Source organism: Nansenia antarctica (genome assembly GCF_963989245.1).
Source record: "Nansenia antarctica genome assembly, chromosome: 9".
Lineage (NCBI taxonomy): Eukaryota > Metazoa > Chordata > Actinopteri > Argentiniformes > Microstomatidae > Nansenia > Nansenia antarctica.
Window position 1 is genome coordinate 35733119 of NC_137679.1, and position 23611 is coordinate 35756729.

The 23611-nt window shown below is 44.6% G+C and overlaps 1 protein-coding gene across 2 annotated transcripts; it reads left to right on the forward strand.

Moving 5' to 3' along the window:
- Window positions 1-2062: 2062 nt before the first annotated feature.
- kctd15b (potassium channel tetramerization domain containing 15b) lies at window positions 2063-21991 on the forward strand (the record flags this gene model as incomplete). 2 transcript variants are annotated; one of them, XM_080538754.1, is made up of 5 exons in its annotated part: window positions 2063-2074; window positions 4781-4956; window positions 10334-10478; window positions 15663-15968; window positions 21833-21991. In XM_080538754.1, 5 exons carry the CDS (start codon window positions 2063-2065, stop codon window positions 21989-21991), a joined length of 798 nt encoding a protein of 265 aa, XP_080394880.1. The 2 variants fall into 2 exon arrangements, with proteins under 2 accessions (XP_080394880.1, XP_080394879.1); XM_080538753.1 differs by lacking the exon at window positions 2063-2074 and having other exon boundaries at window positions 4754-4956.
- Window positions 21992-23611: the final 1620 nt, after the last annotated feature.

Genomic DNA, 23611 nt, shown 5'->3' on the forward strand with positions numbered 1-23611 from the left:
GAAATTAACTGATGGGCCCCGGGGCAACTTTGTAAGCTATTTAAATCTTTAAATTTACAACATCCCTGCATACTTCATGTAATTGAACTAACTCCGGGGTTGTTACTTTAATGAGAAAAAAAACCAGTCTACCCTCCAGTTTGTACTCCTGAAGACAACAAATGTATGCCAGAGGGCGAGTTTCGTGCCCTGTTAGGTAAGGGGGGCTATGGTTCTGATGTGTGCCCAATTCTGAGGGCCGTTAAAGGGGCATTCACCCGTTTATCTCGTCCTGTCCGACGTCAAACAAAGTATCAGACTACCAGGAAACAACCCCATGCACCTGGCGGGTTTTAATTTGAGGCAGTCAATCGTGTGGACTTGTTTGGTGTTCTAAGGCAGCTCTCTGAAATTCACCTGTTATTCTTTCAGTAAGGCCTATTTATTTTTCTTTTGACCAATAATCATTTCTCACACTGGTTGGCGCCAAATATCAAGAAACCAAATAGCTCACCAATGTGCAGGGTCTGATTTGGAAAGTACAGTAATTACTGGGTTCAATGCAACATCAATTATTAACAGTTATTTACACGCAAATAAACAAATATGCAAATAAATAAATAATCATCAAGGGTAAGTGCGCACCTGCACAGGAAGGGGGAGAAAAGAACAACACTGACTTTGCGTCTCACTCTCAAACACTGATTTACAATTTTGGGCATATGGTTATAAGCATATATATATTATGTGTGTATTCCATATATATTTAGCCATAGCGGTATTTCATTAGAGGCCCATTGCATCTTTAAAGTAACAAATCCACTAGCGGGGCTTGCAGTCTGCCTCCCTGTTTGCATGGGAGATCTTCACGGCAGACATCTCGCCGTGTGCTATAATTGAAATGGCGCTTTTCGCTCGGGGCAGGTTGTGAGGGCGCTTTTTGCAATAGCAGAATGCATGTCGATAGACGTCATTTGGTTTTAATGGCCTACAGGACATTTGGCGTTACAACTGGAGACATTAGGGGAGAGAGAGAACAGGGGAAATCGCCGCATGAAAAGTATTCAGAGATATCTACATTTTCAACATAATTTATTTTATTGACACTTTATCAACAAGTTATATTGCGTCTTTATAATCGCTATAAAAGTGAAGGGAGTGAATCGTGCCATGTTTTACTTATTTAGCCACAGAATGGAAATCTGTGCCTAGCTGGAAATGCCTGGGGAAATATTACATCAGACGAAATGACAATGATTAAAATCAGCTTTTTTTTCCTGCTCTAAATCTATTGAGCGACGTGACACTTGCCTGATAGTGAACTGCATTTAACCGTTACCCCCCCTGTAAACCAGAACTTTAAACCGTTACGCGGAGTGCTCTATTTTTACTTTTGCCGGAAAATACCAAAAAATAAAATAATAACATTAACGATCATACTCAGATGTTGTCATAATTTGGGGAAAAAGAGAGAGAGTATCACGTTTTTCGTTCTAAAAATGTGCCTGGGCGCGAGTGGAGTCGAGCTAATTGTAGCCTAATCCTTGCCCCAGAGGCGTTTGGGCAGCCCGGAGCAAGAATTCTTTTTTAGCTCTGCTCTGTTATTTAGAGACGGATTATTGGCTTTCTTCTTCTCATAACAGACCGGCAGTTTCATTTAAGCAAAAAGGCAGTCAAGAAGCTAAAATACGAAGCAGGATTTGACGGACTGAAATTTAAAGTGTATAGAAATAAGAACAGAAAGGGGGAAGGAGATATCTCATCTAATGTACAAGGTAAGAACGCTGCTTGCATCCTGTGAAAGAGCTTGGTCTGAACAAGTCAAGCCAACACTACTCTAGATAGATCTTTAAAGCCACAGCGACCCTTTTCAATGAATGTATGATAGATTCATGTTTTAAAACGGGTTGTGGATACGGTGGTTCGAGTTTCGTTCGAGGAGAGCGGGTTCGACTTGAGGAATGCTTTGGGTGCTGGATGGCACGATAGTTCTACGAAACTCGGGGCATTTGAAAGTGGGGACGCATGCAGACATCAGCTGGGACTGATTGAAACTGGCACGGAATCCCTCGGACTCCCTACAATGTTTGAAACGGTATGACACAATTAATATTAAGATACAGTATTTCAAACATGATTATAAAATAGCCTATAATAATAATAATAATAATAATAATAATAATAATAATAATAATAATAATCAGGGAGCATGGGCTACCAGCTCAGTGCTCTGTCTCGGTTATTAGATGAGATATAACTTTACCATTAGGGATGTTTTGTCCAGTGTGGACAAACGTGTGAATTCTTGTTTAGACTGTTGGCTTTCCCTGTTTTCGTTTGAGGTTGATCTCATTATTTGACGCGTTCAATTTACCGCTCTGTAAGCTTTTGAATCAAACGTCTCTGGTCATAATTTTGTGTTGGTACAGTGAGACGCCATATTGTGCGATTGGTAGAATTACTAGAATAAGGCTGTCCGTAGGCATCAATGTCAACTATGTGCTCAAGAGGGCAAAAGTGTTGAACCAATGTATATCTAAACGGTCGCGCGTTCTCTGATCTACAATACATTTGACTATTTTCTAAATAATTCATGCATGCACATTTCAATATCCGTTATTGCAAAGATTGAACTTTGTTACCTATTATCTTTGGTATGGCTGTAAATATAGCAAACTCGTGTGGATGTTTCGGGTTTATTCATAGGCTATACGAAATAATTTGGTAAAATGGGAAGCAATACAGATAGTCAGGGAACAGATGTCAGAGCTGACATCATTGAAAGGAGTCAATGGTAAGCTACTACGTTCTGATTTGGGTTTTTTCATGACACAATGAGTGCGTCGCATTTCCTGACTTGTATGGCCTCTTTATTTTCACATTTACCCCCCATATCGATCATAATCATCTACCTTCCTGTATCCCTCACTCAGTCAACTCCTCCCATTGTCACCGTTCTTTACCCTGTGTGTGTGTGTGTGTGTGTGTGTGTGTGTGTGTGTGTGTGTGTGTGTGTGTGTGTGTGTGTGTGTGTGTGTGTGTGTGTGTGTGTGTGTGTGAGTAAGAGTGAAAGAGAGAGAGAGAGACAGACGAAGAGAGAGGGAGAGAGAGAGAGAGGGAGAGAGAGGGAGAGAGAGAGAGAGAGAGAGCTCTGGTAGGCTATATTCCCCAACATTATCATCAGTATTGGTTACTGTGGCCCGTGGCTATATGAAGAGGTGGGGATAGCCTCATACGCCCAAAACTTCTTCTTAAGTCTTTTGAAGTCTTTCTTTCACTGGGATCTGAAATGTATCATCCAGCATCGTGCGTATTAAATGAACATTATTCCTGAAGGCTCCGTGCGTATACAGCGAGGCGGCCGGGCAACACCCTGGAAAATTCTGTAGTCTCCTCTCTCTGCCCTTAGGCATCCCGCCTGGAGCACAGGGCTGAATGGAGCCCTAACAACAGCCGTCTGTTTATACCTTCTATGGTTAACGTAACGGGCTTTGCAATTATGCGTCTGAATGGAAGGACAAGTCGATGAAATGCGCCTTTCAAGTTACAAAGATTTTGTTTATTCCCGCGACTTCCAGTACGGACTGAATAGATTTTTTTTTAATCCAAGTTATCACCCTGTAAGTTGTTTTCAAACTACCTTATATTTTCATTGACTTTGTTTAACTATTTGCACAGTTTTAGAGATGTTAGTCGTCCGTAGGCTATCATTTGCAGATTTGTAGCCTAATTTGTGTAAATAAAAAGAAAAAAAGTGTGCCAAACTCACCAATACAGGCCTATAGGGCATTTATTATTATTATTTTTAAATGATTGATTGACTCCAATTATAGTGATTGGTTATTCAACTTGAGAAACTTGTGACATGTCTTGCATGACTTAATCAAAGTGTAACCTTGCGCGTCGGACTGTGCTTTGTGGTCGGTGGCCTGGCCTGAAGCGCAATGTCTCTGTGATCTCCTGAGAGGAGCTGCAAGACGCTCTGGAGTAGTTTGGGGAGGGATTAGTCTAATGGATATGAAAGTCCACATGCATGAAACGTTATTTGGCTTCTCAACTCCCCATCCTATGTACAGTTACAGTAACCCCCCTAGCTATAGTCACAACAGCCTGGAGAACATGGAACCACGAAAGTGTTCACCAACATGGATAGTTTCTCATAGGTCATAGGGGGAATCCGAGCAAATATATTACAACAACTGTAACTTTTACATACACAGTTCAATTAAGGGGCTTACATTACATTTACATCACATCACTATGTTGTGTTGGAATCAACAGCCTATTTCATACTCTATATTTTGGCATATATATTGCCTAACGTTTGTTATAGCGTATAGTATTTTTATTGGGGCGGGGGGGGGTTAACATGACAATCATGTACAGGACTCTATGTTAATGTGAATGCATGGTTAAGGAACAAAGTTGCAGAATGCCCTCGATTTCGTGCTCTCAGATTGGTGGTTGGTGTGTCTGGGCATATCACGTCTAACACATAACACGACCTTTAATTAGAATATTGCAGTTTGTTTTTATCTCCCTAGAGGCTGACACCTTAGCATTCCTCTTTCTGGATCCCTAATAAGCCTCCTTCTATCCTCCCCTCCGGTGGTGTTGTAGGAAAAGATGCAAACATACTTAATTAGAGCGGTGGCAATAATGTGTAAGCTAAATATGCGACCCGACAGTCGTGGAAGTGATCTGATAAGAGTCAGAGCGCGCTGGTGGAAGATATACCTACTGTCTTATGAGTCGAGTAATTTATTTTCTTTCTATGGCTTTTCCATTTACGTGTTTTCAGGAAGGAAGAAGCATGTCACGTCTGTCTTTGACCCGGTCCCCGGTTTCTCCTTTGGCCTCACAAGGGATCCCTCTACCGGCTCAACTGACTAAGTCCAACGCTCCGGTGCACATTGACGTCGGTGGACACATGTACACTAGCAGCCTTGCGACTCTTACCAAATACCCAGACTCAAGGTAAGGTTCTGTCTAAGTCTTTAAGGCATGCTTAATTAACTGTATTCATCTTGTTGATTAACCTAATGTCAAGACAAGACCGCTCAGGGGTATTAAAGCGATGCCTAATATTCACTTTTCAGAATATGTTAAAATATTTGAAGGCAACACAAATATTTTTGGGATTTCAATTACTTTATATATAATGTGATTGCAGCCTAATTCATATACTAAAGAATGTTATTTTGTTTTAATATCCCTCATAAACCTCCTCAAAAGTTGTAGTTATACACTGATATTTCATTTTTTTAAATGATTTGTTTTTCTCTTGGATTGATGTTTTTGAATAGCCTAACCAGTATTTCTATGATCATATTTACATTGTATTTTATGATGGCTGACTGTCTCATTCACAAAAATTATGCTACAGGTTAATTATCTTGGTTACTTGACCTCTGATGCACTTTATTGGATGGGCAGTCAGCATGATTAGTCACTGCAGTAACGGAAACCCTCTCTAAGCCATGTCTAAAGGATACACAACTAAAATGTAACCAAAGTGCGTGGCATGCTTAGTATTGATTCAAGCTTGCTGGGGCTGTAGGAGACGTTCTTAATGCAACAGTACTGTACCCAGAGCCAACGGCTCTTGTCAGTGTCTGTACTTGAGAAGGCACAGGTTCCCATGTAAGCCAAAGTAAACATAGATCAGTTTGTAGGAAAATCTGAGAAAATGTTATCCACATAAGCCTTTCTTCGATATTCACACAGCTCTGACAGGAAGTCAGTGTCAGCTGTCTTTGCTCTGTTTATTCATAAGCAACATGATTTGTCATGTCATGAAAAATTCAGTAAGCCTATAATAGGCTAATTATTATGATTGTTTTTATGATGCTATGTTTATTGTTGCCAATATGCAGCTGTGTACTTGAAATATTTAAGAGTATTCAAGACACAGCAGGTTACTGTACATTGTAGATGTTGGTGTGGTTACTAGTACTGAATGTGTGTTATCAACAGAATTCAAACAAGCATTTTGGTATTAGTACATTCACATGTGTATTTCTTTGAATCAATATTAGATGATGTTTAAGATGTTTCTCAGAAATAGGCGATGTTTCCTCTGATACTTTGATCATTTTATATGTTATTGTCATACTATTATTAATGTAACATGTGACACTTTACAAACAAAACATACTGTAGATATGGCACTGGACACATAAGGCCAACAAGCCATGCAAAAGGAACACACTGTGTATGCACAGAGCTCAGAAAACAGGGCTTTTACAGTAAGAGTAATGACAGGATACCATGTGGATGTTGGAGCTCTTTCTGCCTCCTTGCTACAGTTCGCCTCAGGGGTGCACTTTCCACTGGAGCCAGTGAAGGAGGAGCCCTTTTGTGTGAATTAGGATAATGGCTGACAGAAAGCAAAACAATTACACTGCAATAGCCAGAGTATATGGAGTGTTTAGACACTAACCGGCAGAGTAGCAGAACTAGTCGACCTCGTTCACACCGAAACTCGACAATTAAAAGATTTAAGTTTAAAGAATTTTAAGTTGATGATGACTTTTAATAGATTGCTCCCTTAATAATGTAGGATGCGAAAAGAAACTTAGTCTAGTAACTAATGTCGGGGCATTCATCTTCTCTTGTACAGCTCACATTAAGGGACAGAGGCCATGAAACATTGATGTGGACTCTGTGTAGCTCATACTTAGGGAGTGCAGCTTCGGTGCTCTGTTAGAACAGACGCTGGGGAAATTGGCCAACTATTTCTCAGACAAGGAAGCTATTTTGAAATGACCCCTTGACACTTTTTTCTGGTGTCCATTACGAATGTGAAATGCGAAACAGTGCTATATTTCTGTATATGTGCATATGTGTATATGTCCTTTGTGTTGATCTGCTTACACTCAGTTTATCACATTCATTAGTTATCCCTTTTATGAATCTACTGTGTAGCGGGTTAGCACTTTTTTTACAGTACTGTTTTGGTATTGACCTAGTATTTGCTAGGGAATGATGTGGTGACAGTGGGTACTTTCCAAAACTTAACTTAAAGAATTCAACACCATTCATAACTGTTGGTACCTAATGGTGCCTGCAGTAGTGGTGCTTACTAGGATGACTCCCAAACAAACAAACAAGTAATTATTATGTTATTACTGTTTAACATTTTGCCAAGTAATTACCGCGTAATTTTCGGCACTGTAATCTAATGTGCAACCAAGTGTTCACTTTCTAACATAAGCAGTACATTATTCATCAATAGTGTTTAAAAGTCAAGTCATGTTTGAACCTTCAGTTTTAATTTTAGAAATCAGTGCACAATCAGGATCTCCCTTCTTGGGATTCTTGAACAGAGCCAATGTATGATGAATGCATGCCAACACACTCTGGGTATTTGTTGTCACTGACAGATGTTGGACGTCCTATAGTATCAAGTCAGAACTCATTGGTAATCCATGTAAGATGGCTTAAGTATCTTTCACAGTGCTGATAGAGTGATTCAGAGGCTGCACTTGAGTCACCTATACCCCTAGTCTGATGAATCCCAGGTCAGCTCTAAACTGTTGGCTGCTGTTGAACATCTCCTGTCTGACATGTGTGTACCCATGAGAGGTCTACCTACCGCCTGCTGCCTCCACTCTCTTGGATGAAAGATCTCTCTCTCTCTCACTCTCTCTCTCTCTCTCTCTCTCTCTCTCTCTCTCTCTCTCTCTCTCTCTCTCTCTCTCTCTCAGAAGGGGGTCCGTCTTCAGGTGCTGAGGGGCCCCCCAATCAGTGATTTACCAAAGGAAACATTGAGAGCGAGGGAGATACAGAAATGGAGAAGAGAGAGGGAGAGAGAGAGGGAGAGAGAGAGAGAGAGAGAGAGAGAGAGAGAGAGAGAGAGAGAGAGAGAGAGAGAGAGAGAGAGAGAGAGAGAGAGAGGGGAAAGGAGAAAAGAAAAACAGGCAGCATTTTAATTGCTTTTTAAAAAAGTGGAGATGAAAAACAGAGTTTAGCCTGGAGGGGTATGGTGAAATTCTAGCTGGAAGAATTGCAAGACCATATGAGAAAGGAACACCTTGGGCATAACAGGGAGATGAGTATTGGTTTTTTATAAAGCATTTTGCATCGATTTCCAGAGAGAAAGGGAGTAAGAGAGAGGGGGAAAGATGGAGAGAGAGCAAGAGAGAGAAGGAGGAGAAGGAGGAGAGAGGGAGAGCATCTTTGCACTGGCTCTTGATATAGTTAACTGGAAAGGAAAAACAGGGCAAATTCTACATGATAGGATTCAGTCTATACCTGATGAAGCCCTTTGATACAGGGGCTGTTCCTTTACAAGGCAAGGGATTGTAATGGAAATTCAATGCAATTCGTCTCAGAGATTTAGACTGTAGAGTCAGGACAGCTGTGTGTGCATTGAGATTCCCATTGCGACTCTCTCTCTGTCAGTACAGTATCTTTTAACAGGATTTGACAGTTGCGAGCTATGCTAACGCTACGGCTAAGGCTTAACGCTAAGGCTTGTGTGAATTTGTGTTTTTTTTTTAACAGTAGTGTTAGCATGATTAAAAGGCCCAGTTTTCTTGAAAAACATACTCTGAGTTACACAGAGTGGTGAAGTTAGTCATTCACAGAGCTATTTGAGAAAGTAACACCAGATATAGCTAGCAGCAATTCTCAATAAAATGTGTCGAAAAGGTTGTTTTACTCGGTCATAAAAAGCGTTCGGAGGTGATATTTGACTCTGGGCGCCAACTTTACAAACAGGCTAACCATGTCACACTCTATGCTGTATGAAATGCCATACGTCACGGCATGTGGGAAATCGTTTTAGGAGGAGCTAAGAAAATGATTTGACCTAAATGGCAATTTTCAGACTTGACATGTCATACATCAGCAAAAACATAAACAATGACTAATGTGGGGCTTTAGAGTTGGGGGGTATTCCATCAACGTTGCGAAAGGAAAATTCGGGCATATTTTTTTTTAACTCTCGCGAGATTTATCAAAATAAGCCTGGATTTTTGTATATGTCTCGTGAGAGTAATCAGAATAAATCTTTCCCTTTAGCAACATTGATGGAATACCCCCCAGATTACATCAACGTGATACTAACAACGATGCCTTCTCCTGCCAAGTGCTGTTAATGTGAGAGAGGACAGAGGTGGGCTTCGAAAAACGTCTATCAAGGTTACTCTCAACAGATACTTGACAGAGACCTGTTGAGAAACTCCTGCAACTACACAAGTAAAACATTCATATACAGTGCTGTATCAATAGTACCTCATGTCAATCTTATACGTCTTGATCAACACATGTGTCACTCTCTCCCTCTCCAAATCTTTTACAATTTGACACACACAGTGCAAGTCTGAGGGGCAATTCATTAACTAGTGGTTGGGAAAGGTACGTGGCACGGTAGGACTACCTCACAAAAGATGAGAGAAATGAGGTGTCCGAGAATATCTGCCGGCATCGTACAGAAATGCTAGGATGAAAGCTACTAGATTACTGCAATTTCCAGTCTTTGCCTTGATGAGGCCCTGTGGCCAATTTCACAGCTAACTCCTTACTCACTCAGCAAGAGGTCAACCATGGGATACTTGGCAACAGGTGTCTTATTATCAAAGTTCTGTCAATAATTCATGAACGCTTCATCTGTTGTCATGCATTCTAATGCAAATGCAGAGAGGGATTACTTTTTTGGGACTGAACAAGGCGAATGTTGATTCAATTCAAGTGAACTTCATCAGCCATTCACAGCCACAAAACACTTGTATAGGTGGTCTCTGTTTTCAAAAACAAACCATATGGATAGAATTGTCATTAGTGAAAGATACTCAAGACAAGAAAAACAACATACAGTTAATAAGAATACGTTTACTATCTAAATTCACAATCATCATGGAAATCCATTAATTGAATTTCAGTTCACCTCTTGCATTGAGTCAATTTGAAATTCTAATGGATCCTTACCCTTGTCCCTGACACATATGGATGTTGCTGCCTTGTCTCTGGTTATGTTCCTGAGATGTACAAGGTGATGTTCCTCTGTTTCACACACCTGAGACACTACAGTAATAGAGCTGTGCAGCTGAACTCTTGCCATTAATTTCTGTAAGTACAACTACAGACTGTGTATGTAGCTCTAATCTCCCAGCAGAAGGGACACTTCAAACAGGTCTGGAATACAGGAAATGTGCCTTAAGCCCCTTGTTTCAACCTGGATGCTAATGCATTTCAGGCTTTAGCGCTAATAAAATTGAAAAATAAATGGAGGGTAATTGTTTCATGCATTTGAAGGCAGCCCCGGCCTCATTCCATTATGTGTGTGTGTATGTGTGTGTGTGTGTGTGTGTGTGTGTGTGTGTGTATATGTGTATGTTTCAATTTTCAGAATCAGCCGTCTGTTTAATGGCACAGAGCCCATTGTGTTGGACAGCTTGAAGCAGCACTACTTCATTGACCGGGATGGAGAGATATTCCGCTTCATTCTCAGCTTCCTCAGGACCTGCAAACTTCTCCTTCCTGACGACTTCAAGGTACGTTTGGATTGGATTTGCACACCATAACACCCAGTAGGTACTGCGTACTGTATCAACTCAACAAACTAAGAGATAGAACAAATGATCCAAACGCAGAAAAGAGGTGAAATGCCCTCCCATCAGAGAAGAATGTCACTGTTGCTGCTGTTTTTTATGAGTATATGATGCTGGCAGATTCCACATTCCACTGGCCGTTCTCCAATGTTTGTTGCCACAATACAATTCTAACCTCTTCATATTTAACAGCTCCTTGCGATTAGAATCAGCAGTTATTTGAAGAAAAACAAATTGATCCGAATTTGAACAAACCTGAGCTATCGTTTCGTCAAGTACGGTACTGTACAACTGGAGAAAGGTGAAAACCCTGGCTAAATGGATCATTGTTCTGTGAAGTGCGCTAAAGCCCAGAGCTGTTTGTTTTTCACTGAAAGTGATTTCTATAGAGGTGGGCTCAGGTGAAATAGTCAGTACACTCCCTAGCCTCTGACATTAGTTCCACCCAGTCTGCCTGTGACAGCCGCTCTGCTCGGGGTACACTGAACCACACCTGTGGTACTGGACTGTGGAAGGATGGCAGCCAAGGAGCCGACTGGGAAGGGAACTCAAATACAATAATAAGTGGAGGCAAGAAGAAGGCTCCCTAGATCAAGAAGAAGTCATTCCATGGTCTCGCACAGAAGAGAAGTGCAGGTGATGTCCAAAGTGCATCCCTCCTTCGCTGTCTCTCTCTCACACACTCTCTTTCACTCACTCACGCACACACGCACACACGTGTGCCCGCACACACACACACACACACACACACACACACACACACACACACACACACACACACAGTTTATGTATACAGTGTTCTTATCTGGGCCACTGGCGCTACTTTGGTCCATATTAGACCACTGTGGCTGCACACACCTGGCTCCTGTTTCAGTGTGCGCATGAGGAGACTCCCGCGCTCCGCTTAGCACAACAACCGGCCCTGGAAACACACACACACATATTATTGCTACTAAGTTATTGTCCTGCAAGCACAGTAAAAGCTTGGTGTCAGCAAGTCAGTCATGGAATCATGCCACATCCCTCTGTGATGTACACACACTGAGCGCTTTATTACTTGAATGCCACAGAACTGTCCGCTCATCAGCAGTCATGGAGTCATGCTGCATCCCCCTGTGATGTATTAATGCGTGAATGGATCCCAAAACACTCTATCATTATCTTTGACAAAGAAGCATTCCATAACTAAATGAGCATTCGGGCATTTAGGAAAAATGTACAGTTCTAATTGATTGACATCGATCTAACATGGTTCAACCGAATCCCTTACGTTTATCCTATTATAGCCAAACGTACATGTCTTGTCTTCCTGTGGGCTTAATTAAAGCCTCACGTTTGTGGTCAAATGACAGGTTGGGCCAGTTCGACTCAGCTTACAGCTTACTGTTTGTGTACAGCTTACACAACAAAGCTCATTCTCATTCACTCCCATTCTAGACAACACAGCCCGAGCAGCAACTGAATGCCAAATACAAATGCACACAGTATCATACAGAACATTATAGAAGACTTAATTGTTTCAACTGATTCCATTCCCTCGGATCAGCCTCTGTGTTGTTCTGCATACCTATCAATTGGCGTGAACGGGGGGGTGGGGGTGGGGGGGGGGGAATGCAAATAGTGTTGGGCGGAATTGAGCATGTCCCTATCTGAACACAATCAGGCTTGCCGTCGCCCCGGGCGACGCTCTGTTCCGCTGGCAGCCATGGCACTGTGTGTTTAGCTAAATCAATGTGAAAGTCTGAGCAGAACAGAGAACTAAATATTCCGCATATATCAGTTGAACCGCTGTATCAGTCATTAATATGCCCCTCATTACATCTTTTGTTATTCAGACTCTACAATTAATCACACGTGTGTGTAAGCAATGCTAAGTCAAATTAGGCCATGGTCCTTAACCATTCCAGTTTGCTTTTTTTTTTACCATGCTATTGTGTATCCTATTATAACAATAAGCTTGGGTTTTCAAACATATGCTATGCTTTTAATTAAGTTCTGGCTGTACTGTGTACATACTGTATTCAGAGTGGTAACAAATAAACACACACTTAGCAGAGAGGGTGAATTATTATTATTCAATTATGGTCCATAAACATTGACTCCCATGAGATGTCCTAACCAAAAACCTATCCAAATAATAGAGAGAAACGTTTCAAGTAAAGTGAAAGGCAAAGTTCTTACCTGTATTCAGGGAAGACAGAACTCAGGCCTGGCATTGGAGTCCACGGTGCTGACAGGTGGCTCAGGGTTCATGAATCCTCTCACAACCAACTGTGATTGTATTCCACAAAATTAGCAGTTTTATTCTTTTTGTCTTGTATTTCTACAATAGGCTGCTCAAAGCTTCTCATTTCCCCTCAGCCATATTTATTCAAGGTTCACAACAAACATTTCCCCCAAAATGCTATGTTTCTTAAAGGAACACTCCCTCTTAAAGGGGCATAAAACTGACACAAAATGTCACAGACATAGATGTACTAGATTACCCAGTGAAGAGTATCCGATGACACAGATACAGATACAGTATGTGGAAATGATACACACATCGAATGGTCTACCTTACAAGGGCTTTTGACATTAGACCGGTCATGTGTAATGTAATGTGCCTAACACTTCACACTTGTGTCAGTGTCACATTGTGCCACTCCATTAAAAGCTCTTTACAGTGCTATCCAGTTGCCAGTGTTGGTGTCGCACTGTAGCATAAAGGCTAATTGAATTCACGTTCTAATGCAAACCTCTCATGGTCCTCTTAGGTGTTGTCACTCTTTGGTGTTGCCACATCACATGTCCTCATCATATGACAGTATGTTGGGGTTCTGTATTGCGAGAGGCATCCTTCTGATAAACTGCAACTTCCAATTTTGTGGTTTAAATTCCTCATGTTAGATCAAGTCATTGGTCTCTCTTTGTCTGTGCTCCCTCTCTGTCTCTCTGTGTGTGTGTGTGTGTGTGTGTGTGTGTCTCTCTCTCCTCTTCTCTCTTTCCCTCCATCCCTCTCTGCGTTGTTGCCTTGCCAGTGGGCGATCAGGTCGCATCATTATTTTGGAGCTCAACCGGCCTGTCTGGACACAGGGATTGTGGGATGAATTGTCTCTCGGAGCTGTTGGGGCTGTTAGGCCCCGTCTCCCTCTCATCCCCACACTGCAGCGCTTAGGATTAGTCCTGTTGTTTTCTAAGCGTGGCTCAGGATGACTAGAGTGCCTCGCAGACAGACCCCTGTTAAAAACATACCCATCCGTGGCTCCAGACCTGTGAAGGGTGCGTGGAGCAGCACTTTGATACAGAGAGCACCCCGAAGGGGGAACCATCTCTGTATGCATTTCGTCAGCCGCAGTGAGAAGGCCGAGAGAGACAGACAGAGACAGTGTGAGAGAGAGAGAGAGAGAGAGAGAGAGAGAGAGAGAGAGAGAGAGAGAGAGAGAGAGAGAGAGAGAGAGAGAGAGAGAGAGAGAGAGAGAGAGAGAGAGAGAGAGACCAATCCCTTCACATTCTACAATCTTAAATATTAGAACGTCTGTTAAAGATGTGTTGCGTCACCGGGCCCTGGCAGCTGGAGTTGGTTTTGGGTGTCATTCCTGTTTTTTGTCAAACAGGGGGGCGGGTGGAGGGGTGTGAATGAGGGGTTAGGGGTTAAGGGTTTTCATGTATAAGGGTATTTGATAGAGGCTATTCCTCTCTGACTGAAACAGAGTTAATTAATGTGCTGTTTCTTGCTACTATACTGTATGCCCCATACTCTGTACCCAGCAGTGCACTAGAGAGGGGAAGGGAAAATTCTTTTTAGATTTTTTTTTTTTTGATTTGTCTCCCCCAGCACCCCTTAGCTCCCAACACCCACAGCCAGCGATGATGCAGTCAGACTGAAACAGCCAGCCTCCACCACAAACCTAACTCACTTCAGAGTCAAGATTCTGTAATGCACCAAGATCATCAACTATTGTCCTCAAGCAGAATCTTTATCAAAATAATGATCAGGCAATCGCCCTGATGCAGACCAAATACATGGGAGCTATTTCACAGGGTACTGTGTCCATCAATGAGAAATTAGAAATACAGTTAGTAGTAGCTTCTCTGAAGGAAATTCCAAGAAGAGAATCGAATACTTCACCACATAACCAAATCTCACACAGTTAGGCCACATATCAAAACAACAGAAAGAGCATGAAGGAACATGAATGACATTCTGACAATGAAAGCTTCTCCAGTACTTCCAACGTGATGATTACGCTTGGCATATTATTCATTATGAAAACACAAAACAATATCTCGCTTAATTAATTACCGTTTTGTTTCGCAAACAGATTTACAGCATTCATATTTCATTTGACACGATTATAGCATGTTCTACGGGAGCTTAACATCGGGCCAGTCTCTACATTACCATAAAACCCCCTCTATGCAAAGAATACATTAAATCATCGCTACAGCTTATGATTATCCTCATGTTCACTTGCACATATATTTTCCTTCTGCTAGCGATATATGCTAGCCCTCCTCTTCTTCTTCATGGTATTTTCTACGGTAGTGTTGAACGATGGTGCCATCTGGTCTTGTGGGAAATTAGAGGCAAGAGCGTGGGGGCAAATGGCTCCCAGCGAGCACAGCCCAGGGGGGGGAGAGAGGAGGAGAGGCAGGCAATCTGCTGCAGACTGTCTGCACACAGGAATGCACCATCCCCACATCACTGGAACCCCCCTGGCGGCCGGCCTCGCTGGAGTCAGCCCACTTAAACATGCTAAAGGCTAGCGCCGCCCTGCCAACAGCTACTGTAGAGACTGCAGCAGCACTGGTCATAGTTAGCAGTAGCAGTAGACTGAGTCAGACACAGGCAAAACACCACAACAACATTTGTTGTAAACAGTCAGTCGGCTCTCTCGCAGACTGACATTTCATACCGGTGTGAATAACTCTCGAATATTACAAAGTATGAATATTCAACTCAACCGAGAGAATTCGGTAACGGTGCGACTGAAAGTAATGTACAGTAAAAGGTCAATGAACACAAAGCGTGTTGGTGTTATTACAGCGTGTTTTGCTAATGTGTGTGCGTGTGTGTGTGTGCGTTCCTGCGTGTGTGTGTGTGTGTGTGTGTGTATGTGTGTGTGTGTGTGTTGACCTGTGCAGGACTTCCACTTACTTTACGAGGAGGCGCGCTTCTACCAGCTGTCGCCGATGATCAAGGAGCTGGAGCGCTGGAAGCTGGAGCGGGAGCAGCGGCGTATGGGGCAGCCCTGCGACTGCCTGGTGGTCCGGGTCAGCCCCGACCTGGGGGAGAGGATCGCCCTCAGCGGGGAGAAGGTGCTCATCGAGGAGATCTTCCCCGAGACGGGGGACGTCATGTGCAACTCGGTCAACGCTGGCTGGAACCAGGATCCCACGCACGTCATACGGTTCCCCCTCAACGGCTACTGCAGGCTCAACTCTGTGCAGGTATGGACAGTACCGTACGACATCCTGTGTGTGTGTGTGTGTGTGTGTGTGTGTGTGTGTGTGTGCGTGCGTGTGTAAATGGACTGACTTCTATAAATGGACTGACTTACTGTATATAGCGCCTTATTCCAAAGCGCTTTACAACAGCCTCTCATTCACCCATTCACACACACCCATTCACACACCAATGGCGACAAGCTACCATGTAAGGCGCCGGCCCGCTCATTGGGGGCAATTTGGGGTTCAGTGTCTTGCCCAAGGACACCTCGACATGTGGCCAGTCGGGGTTGGAACCGCCGATCTACCGACCTTGCGATCATTAGATGCCGGTTCTACCTCAGTATGTGTGTGTGTGTGTGTGTGTGTGTGTGTGTTTTGTGTGTTTTGTGTGTTTTGTGTTCTGTCCTGGTAGAGGTCAGGTCCCTGGAGAGCCCCACTGACCTCTGGATTTCCTCTTGTGCAACTGCATTGTTGTTTATGAAGTGACAAAGTTTGAACAAAGTGATGAAGTGGGTTGATCTCATTTGAGTTACAGCTTGATGAAGTTAGTTGGTTGATCTCATTTGAGTTACAGATTGATGAAGTTAGTTGGTTGATCTCATTTGAGTTACAGCTTGATGAAGTTAGTTGGTTGTCATCTCCAGCTCCACTCCTCCTTCCCCAGGTTTATCTATCATTTCTGTTACTTTGAAAAGGTTACCACAAAGACGTCAGACGACATGATTTGTAGGCCTGCCTGTATAAACACCTTAGCCACAGACAAGATGATTGGGGCTGAAGCAACAACCCTTCATCATGCTGTAACTCGAACGAGATATCACGTGTATATGTAATGTGTCTGATGTGGGCACAGCGAATTTGTTAAAGATCTTGGAGAGATAGTGGCTACTTTTGTCAGGCAATGATATTCGCCCTCCCGCTGGAAAAAAAACACACAAAAAAACACGGTTTCGCTCTCCACCCAAGTGAGGTATTTAAAACAGGCTTAGGGAACATAGCAGCCTCACACCAGACTACTGTAGCAACACCTCACTGCCTGTAGCCATGTGCAGGCCGACACATAGGAGCCTTTACCCAACACCCAGTATGCCCCTGCCTCAGACAGCCTGGGTGCGCTCTGACACCTCCACCACCCTCCTGCCAATGTGACAGACCACCTCCAGGGATCCGCGAGCAGCGGGACGAAGCATGTCTCGACTGCGGCCATGTTTTCTTGCAAAAATGAAAAAGGGAGAAGTGTGGGGGGGGGGGGGGGAGAAATGATATGCATAATTTACGCTTTACTCCTTTTTTTAAGACACAGCTCCTCTTTTAAAAAAGACTTCAATATAACAGCGCCCGGAGCGATTGAAATACACGTATTGCATTTTTTAATACCATACTTACAATTTCTCAAACAGCCTAAACCGGTTTATACTTCTTTTATGGATTTTTAAATGGCTTGCAATATAATTAATTGGCCGCATCAACTAACACAACATTTTCCCTCTCTGTTTACCACTGAGTCTGGTCGCGGTGAGTGTGCATCCGTCTCAAATGGATCCGGGAACCCTTTTGAGGTTTTCATTAACAGGCCTTCCTCACAGGAAGAGGCTTCTCCAGAGCTGAGGTGGAAAAGGCCTTTAGACAGCGTGGGAATGACCTCGCGCTTCCACAAATGGCAACTTAGTCTTCAAGGGTTTCCTGTTTGTGATGTCCTGGTAATGAATGAGGGACAGAGTGGGAGTCTGAAGGGCTTTTGTCTGAAGACTGGGCCTTTGCTTGGACGATGGTGGAGGCAGGCTCTTTCTCTTGTTGGCCCCTTTAAGACACACACACACACACACACACACACACACACACACAAACACACACACACACACACACACACACGTACACACACACACACACACACGTACACACACATACACACACACACACACACTCACTCACTCTTTCTCTCTCTCTTTCTCTCTCTCTCACACACACACACACACACACACACACACACACAGGCACTGCAGGGGAATGGAAAGGGAGCATATGGAGGTGTTTCTGTGTAAGGGGAGATTTTTCTAAACAACTTACTCATCCTGTCCTCTCTCATTGTTGCGTGAAGGTTTGAGAAGGTTATGAGAATAATCCTTGTCTTACCCGCCAGACAATGAGCCTGTGATCTGATTACCATCCTGGACCCAGACCCAGGGGAACTGAACCACACCCTGCCCTAGAGAGAAAGAAAGAGAGAGAGAAATAGTGGGAAAGAGAAAGGGAAGGAGGAGAGATAGGAAGATAGATAGTGTTGGGGAAAAGTGTATTTTTGTTTTGCCGTGATTCCGTATGATTTCTTGCTCCTCCGACACAAAGAGACAGTTATTTGGTTCCCCTAAAGCATTTTATAAGGGCAGAGGAATTATAATTAATCACCATACACACACACAGACACACACACACACACACACACACACACACACACAGTGTCGTTTGTTGGAGACTTGACTAGTTTCGTCGGAGAAATCGGTCTTGCCAACCCCCGAATGTGAGAGCGAACCAATAAACAACCTTACCTTGGTGAACCATTCCCCTAGCCATCCGAGGAATTCAGGGAATAATGCAAACCACCTGTTCTGTGATGTAGGGCCAGGGGAAAAAACACAGGGGCCGCTTAAGAGAGGGAAAACATTTAGTAAAAGAGCCACAGAGATGTACACAAACACACACACACACGCACACACACACACACACACACGCACACACACACACACACACCGACACCGACACACAGGTTCTCCCAGAGCAGGCGCGGGCCGGTTCGTCCATACATCACAGTGATGGAGCACGCGGATCAGTCCAGACTCAATCCGTCCTCCATCACCGTGACAGGAGCAGCGGCACTCAGAGAGAGAGAGAGGCCCCACGTCCTCGCTGCCAGAGCTGAGGACGCAACACGCACCCAGCCTCTCTCTCTCTCTCTCTCTCTCTCTGTGACATGTCACACAGCTTGTAGTCTATCAATCCGGGGTCAGGTGAAACAAGGGAGAACAGGATCTGTCATGTCCACCCGTCCCCCCGCCCCACATCCACATCCTGCCCTAGCATCCCCCTCTGCACAGAGGCACACAGTGAACTAGACCTATAGCGCCGCTTCTGACAACTGTGTCGGATTATTATATGAAATATTGCCGTGGTTAATGCCAACATATTCCCTTAGCCCCGGTGTCAAAGTTCTACAGCGCCGCCGCTTCCCTCTTTTGTCAAAACGGTCTCTGATAGAAGGCAGCTGGATGCGGCATCCCAGAAATGTCACAACTCTTCTTTACGATCACACGGAAAACGCACGTTTTTGACGGGTGTTTTTTTTGTCGCCGACGCTCGTAGGAGGAGATGAGTCAGAAGAGTGCAGCGTGTCTTGTCACATATTAACGTTCATGTATAGTTAAACAAAGGCCCCCCCCACCCCCTCGCTGCAGCAGGCATGCAGGGCCCGTCAACGCAGCTCTGAGTGGGATACCTGTCACTCACACTCAGCCCTTATGCGCCCTGAGTACCGGAGACTCAGAGACGAGCACACTGTCTCCATCTCAACCCTCTGTGGAGAGGTGTGTATGAGTGTGTGTGTGTCTTTGTGTGTGTGTGTGTGTGTGTGTGTGTGTGTGTGTGTGCGTCTGTGCGTGTGTGCGTTTGTGCGTGTGTGCGTGTGTGTGTGTGCGTGCACTCGGGTGGCCATCAATATTACATCATGCTCCGTTTCCAGCCATGAGGCTCATCCACTAGGATTTCTGTCTTCACTGTCTTCACTGCGTTCGGATTGGACGCTGGGAGGTGAGCGGAGCGCAGTATGGCACTCCCTGCTCATCCCCATGGCGACCCCAGGTTGAGTGGCAGCTGTGTGAGATCCCTGTATGTGAGCGGTGCAGGGGGTGAATATGACAGTAGCTGATCCCTGTGCAGCCAAGTCAACCCGGCAACAGTGGGAATAGTTAAGTGCCTGTGTGTGTGTGTGTGTGTGTGTGTGTGTGTGTGTGTGTGTGTGTGTGTGTGTGTGTGTGTGTGTGTAGCACACCGGGGATGAGATGAGGCAATGCCTTTGTTCACATCCTCCGCTTCAAACACAGAGGCAGAGAAAGGGGACAGAAAGTGCTGTCACAGTACAATGGAGAAATAGTAAACTTTCATAAACTGCCATAACGCCTGGACAATGAGTCGTGCCTGTTATGAGGCAGAAGACTTGATCTCTGATTGCAGCAAGAATGGTTATAGGTACCGCACTGTGGACATGAGTACATTTCTTGGTTAGATGTCATTTGAATAAGAGATTGCCATTGTATATATAATTGTATATGAACCCTTGGCACCAATGGGTAGTAAAAAATATTGTTTTAGAATTAAACATGAAATTGTGAGCATTCTTGCCTAAAAATGTGAGCATGCAGGCGTCGATCCGACATAACTCTCTACAATAATGTCGCCAAGTTTCGCATTCCGCAAGCTCTTTTAATTAGCAAAGGGTTTTTACGGAATAGCTGTATTGATCACCCTGTTCTCCTCTGTGACCAAATGCACCGCCTAATGTGACAGAGTCCCGCATATGTTCAAATATTATGGGGCAGAAAATGCAATGTGATGCAATGATCAAAGCAGGGAGTGTAATATCATTTCCATAATCGTTAGTCTTCTCCATCGCCTGTCGTGGATTTGGGAGCGTTTGATGCGTCGGCAGGTCTCTTAATTAGCACTCCTCTTAAGCTCAACCACCATCAACCGTCTGCTGCCTCTTCCCAACAAATTAGAGACTTTATCATCGTCATGGTGGGCTACCGTGGCGACGGGGGGGGGGGGGGGGGGGGGGAGACTGGGGTGCTCAGTGGTAGTAATGGATGGACATGATCCTTACTGGGTGCAAGCAAAACACTGCCTCCACGTTTAATCTTAGTCTTGTTTCGGGGGGACTGGGTTTGTATGTGTGTGTGTGTGTGTGTGTGTGTGTGTGTGTCAAATCCAGCCAGGGAGGGACCCGGACACATACACACACACACACACACCCACCCACACACACACACACACACACTGGGGAGGCAAGCTGCAGCACTCAACCAGGAGGCCTAATTGCCCCCGCTTTAGCCCTCCGATAGGGCCACCCGCTCTCATAATTAGAGAGTAGAGAGGCCACTCTGGTGTGTCTATGGGCAACAGGAGAACCTCGTGTGCTTAGCGTGAACTTCTCCGGCTTCATATCTGTGCAGGGTAGGGTAGCCCCGAGGACGGCCCTTTTATTTTCATGCATGCTGCTGTACACTCTATTAAGAGGACTGGGGAATAAGCAAATACGCAGCACTCCTCGCGAAACCCCCACAAGGTTTTGCAGGAGATAAAAAAAACAACAGCTCTACAAGCTTCAACGAACGTGCATCCACTGACTCTCACATCTCAGCCTCTCTCCCCCCTCCAGCTCCATTCGCTCAGGCAGAGTAGAACCAGACCCCCCCCCCCTCTTCCTCATTCACCACGCGTCTCTCAACGACTCAACACCAACAGACCTCACCCGTCCTCACCCCGGCCTCATTACTGAAATTAGGAGCCCCAGTTATCTCCCCGCACTGAACTCGAGTGAGCTCCTGCACACACTCTAACTCCCCCTTTGAGCTCGTGCCCTCAGATCAGTCCGTCGTCCAGCTCAAACCAGCACCATAAATATTACATAGACAGACAGTGTGATGTCTACCTGCCCTCTGGTCAGTTCCCCTCTCCTCGGTGTGATCGGAGGGGCTAATGACACGTAGCTATACGGTTTGATTGATGAGGCCGTGGATGAGTGATGAAGTGGCGGGGATGGTCCTGACTAGTGATAAGTCTGTGTTATTAACCCCTCCTCTGGTTCCATCTAGGTCCTGGAGCGTCTGTTCCAGAAGGGCTTCAGCGTGGCGGCGTCCTGCGGCGGCGGGGTGGACTCCTCCCAGTTCAGCGAGTACGTCCTGTGCCGTGAGGACAGGCGGAGTACGACCATGAACACCCCCATCAGGATAAAGCAGGAGCCCCTGGACTAAAGAGCAACTCTGGGAAGAGGGACTAGCCGAGAGGGGCTCAGCCACCACCCCACCCCACCCCCCACCCCACCCCCCAACCCTATCACACCACCACAGAACAAATCCAAACTCCCGGTCCCTAAACCAGCCCCCCCCCTACCAAAAGAAAAACAACCCAGCAAGAAACACCTAAGTATTAGCAGACGCCTGTTAACGTTGCCAGCTCTGCGGAACTCAGTGCTCTAAGGGGAATGTAGTATCAAACACATGAAACACAACGAAAAAAGCGAAAAAAACAAACGTCTTTGATTCTGTTTAATTGCGCCCAAAGAACATGGGACTGTGATGAACAAAGGACTGAACAACAGCAGCTCTCTCTCTCTCTCTCTCGACACCGTTTTCAGCACCGTGACCGATCTCTTTTTTTCTTCCCTCTGTACGGCTCTACGACCCCTTGTGAAGAGGTGTCCTGATCCCACTGAGAGGGGCCCAAACCGCCCCGTGACCCCCGACCCCCGTGACCCCCCGACCCCCCCCTCCTCAGCGCAGCGCCTGGCGGCGTGTAGTCCAGTCCTGTGTCTGTGTGAGGCATCATGTGTTGTATGCGCCAGTGCAGCTGAGCGGGGACAGGTCTTATTTAGGGATGCCTGGCTTGACGTTGGACAGGGGCTGGCAGGGAACGGAGGACTACGGACAGCAGGAAGCAATAGAGCCCTTCAGCAAACAGAGTCACGCCAGCACCAGCTTGCTGCCACAGCCAACCCGACAGGCCTCGCTTGCAAAGGGGCCCCTGCCAAAACCAGCGTTGTTTTGCCAAAATTGATTGTTTTCATTTTTTTTCTCATTGTTGTTTATAACGTATGACTTTTTGTCCTTTTGCTGTTTTATCACACTGTGGTGTAAACAATTAATAATAGGATTATTTTGTATGTTTTTTTCTCCTATATGAAGGATGTATGAACGTTGTACTCAAAAGTCATTAGGTTTGAAAGCTTCAGAGAGGGCGTTTCTTGGCAGTGGCTGTAGAAACACTGTTATGTCTGGAGGCTACGTGGCTAAAGCAGTCTGGCTGGTAATGCATTCAGAGCTGGAGAAAGTATCATTGTTTAAATGGGGCTGCAAGGCAACCTGGGTATTTCTACATCTCTCATAGAAACATATGTAGCACATCTAAAAAAAAGTGCATTGGCTTTGTCCTAATTAGCTGTAAAACATATCTCCAACCTTTCAAATCCGATTCATGTGATAAGAGCAAAGATTTCTATGAAGAGCTACAAAGTCAAAAGCTAAATGATGTGAAATGAGAAAATCTGTGTGTGAAATTGTACTTGACAGCTCTAAATGTGTTGCTGATTCCTTCATTCTGGCCAGAATGTTTACGACTTGAGAAGCAACACGGGAAGCTGATTGGTACTGTACCAGTGTATCTCCAGTGAAGATATGTACTCTAAATGCTTGATAACTTTTGTTTGCACTTATAACACACCATCTAGCGAGCTACCTTCCCCCCCCAAAATATATTATTGTGACCCAATGACTTGTGCCAAATTAGCCCATACGACATCGCATCATGTTTTTAGCATTGAGAAAGAATGGCGGACAAAACAGTGGAAGAAAGTAAACGTGAGGTGTCAAAGCTAC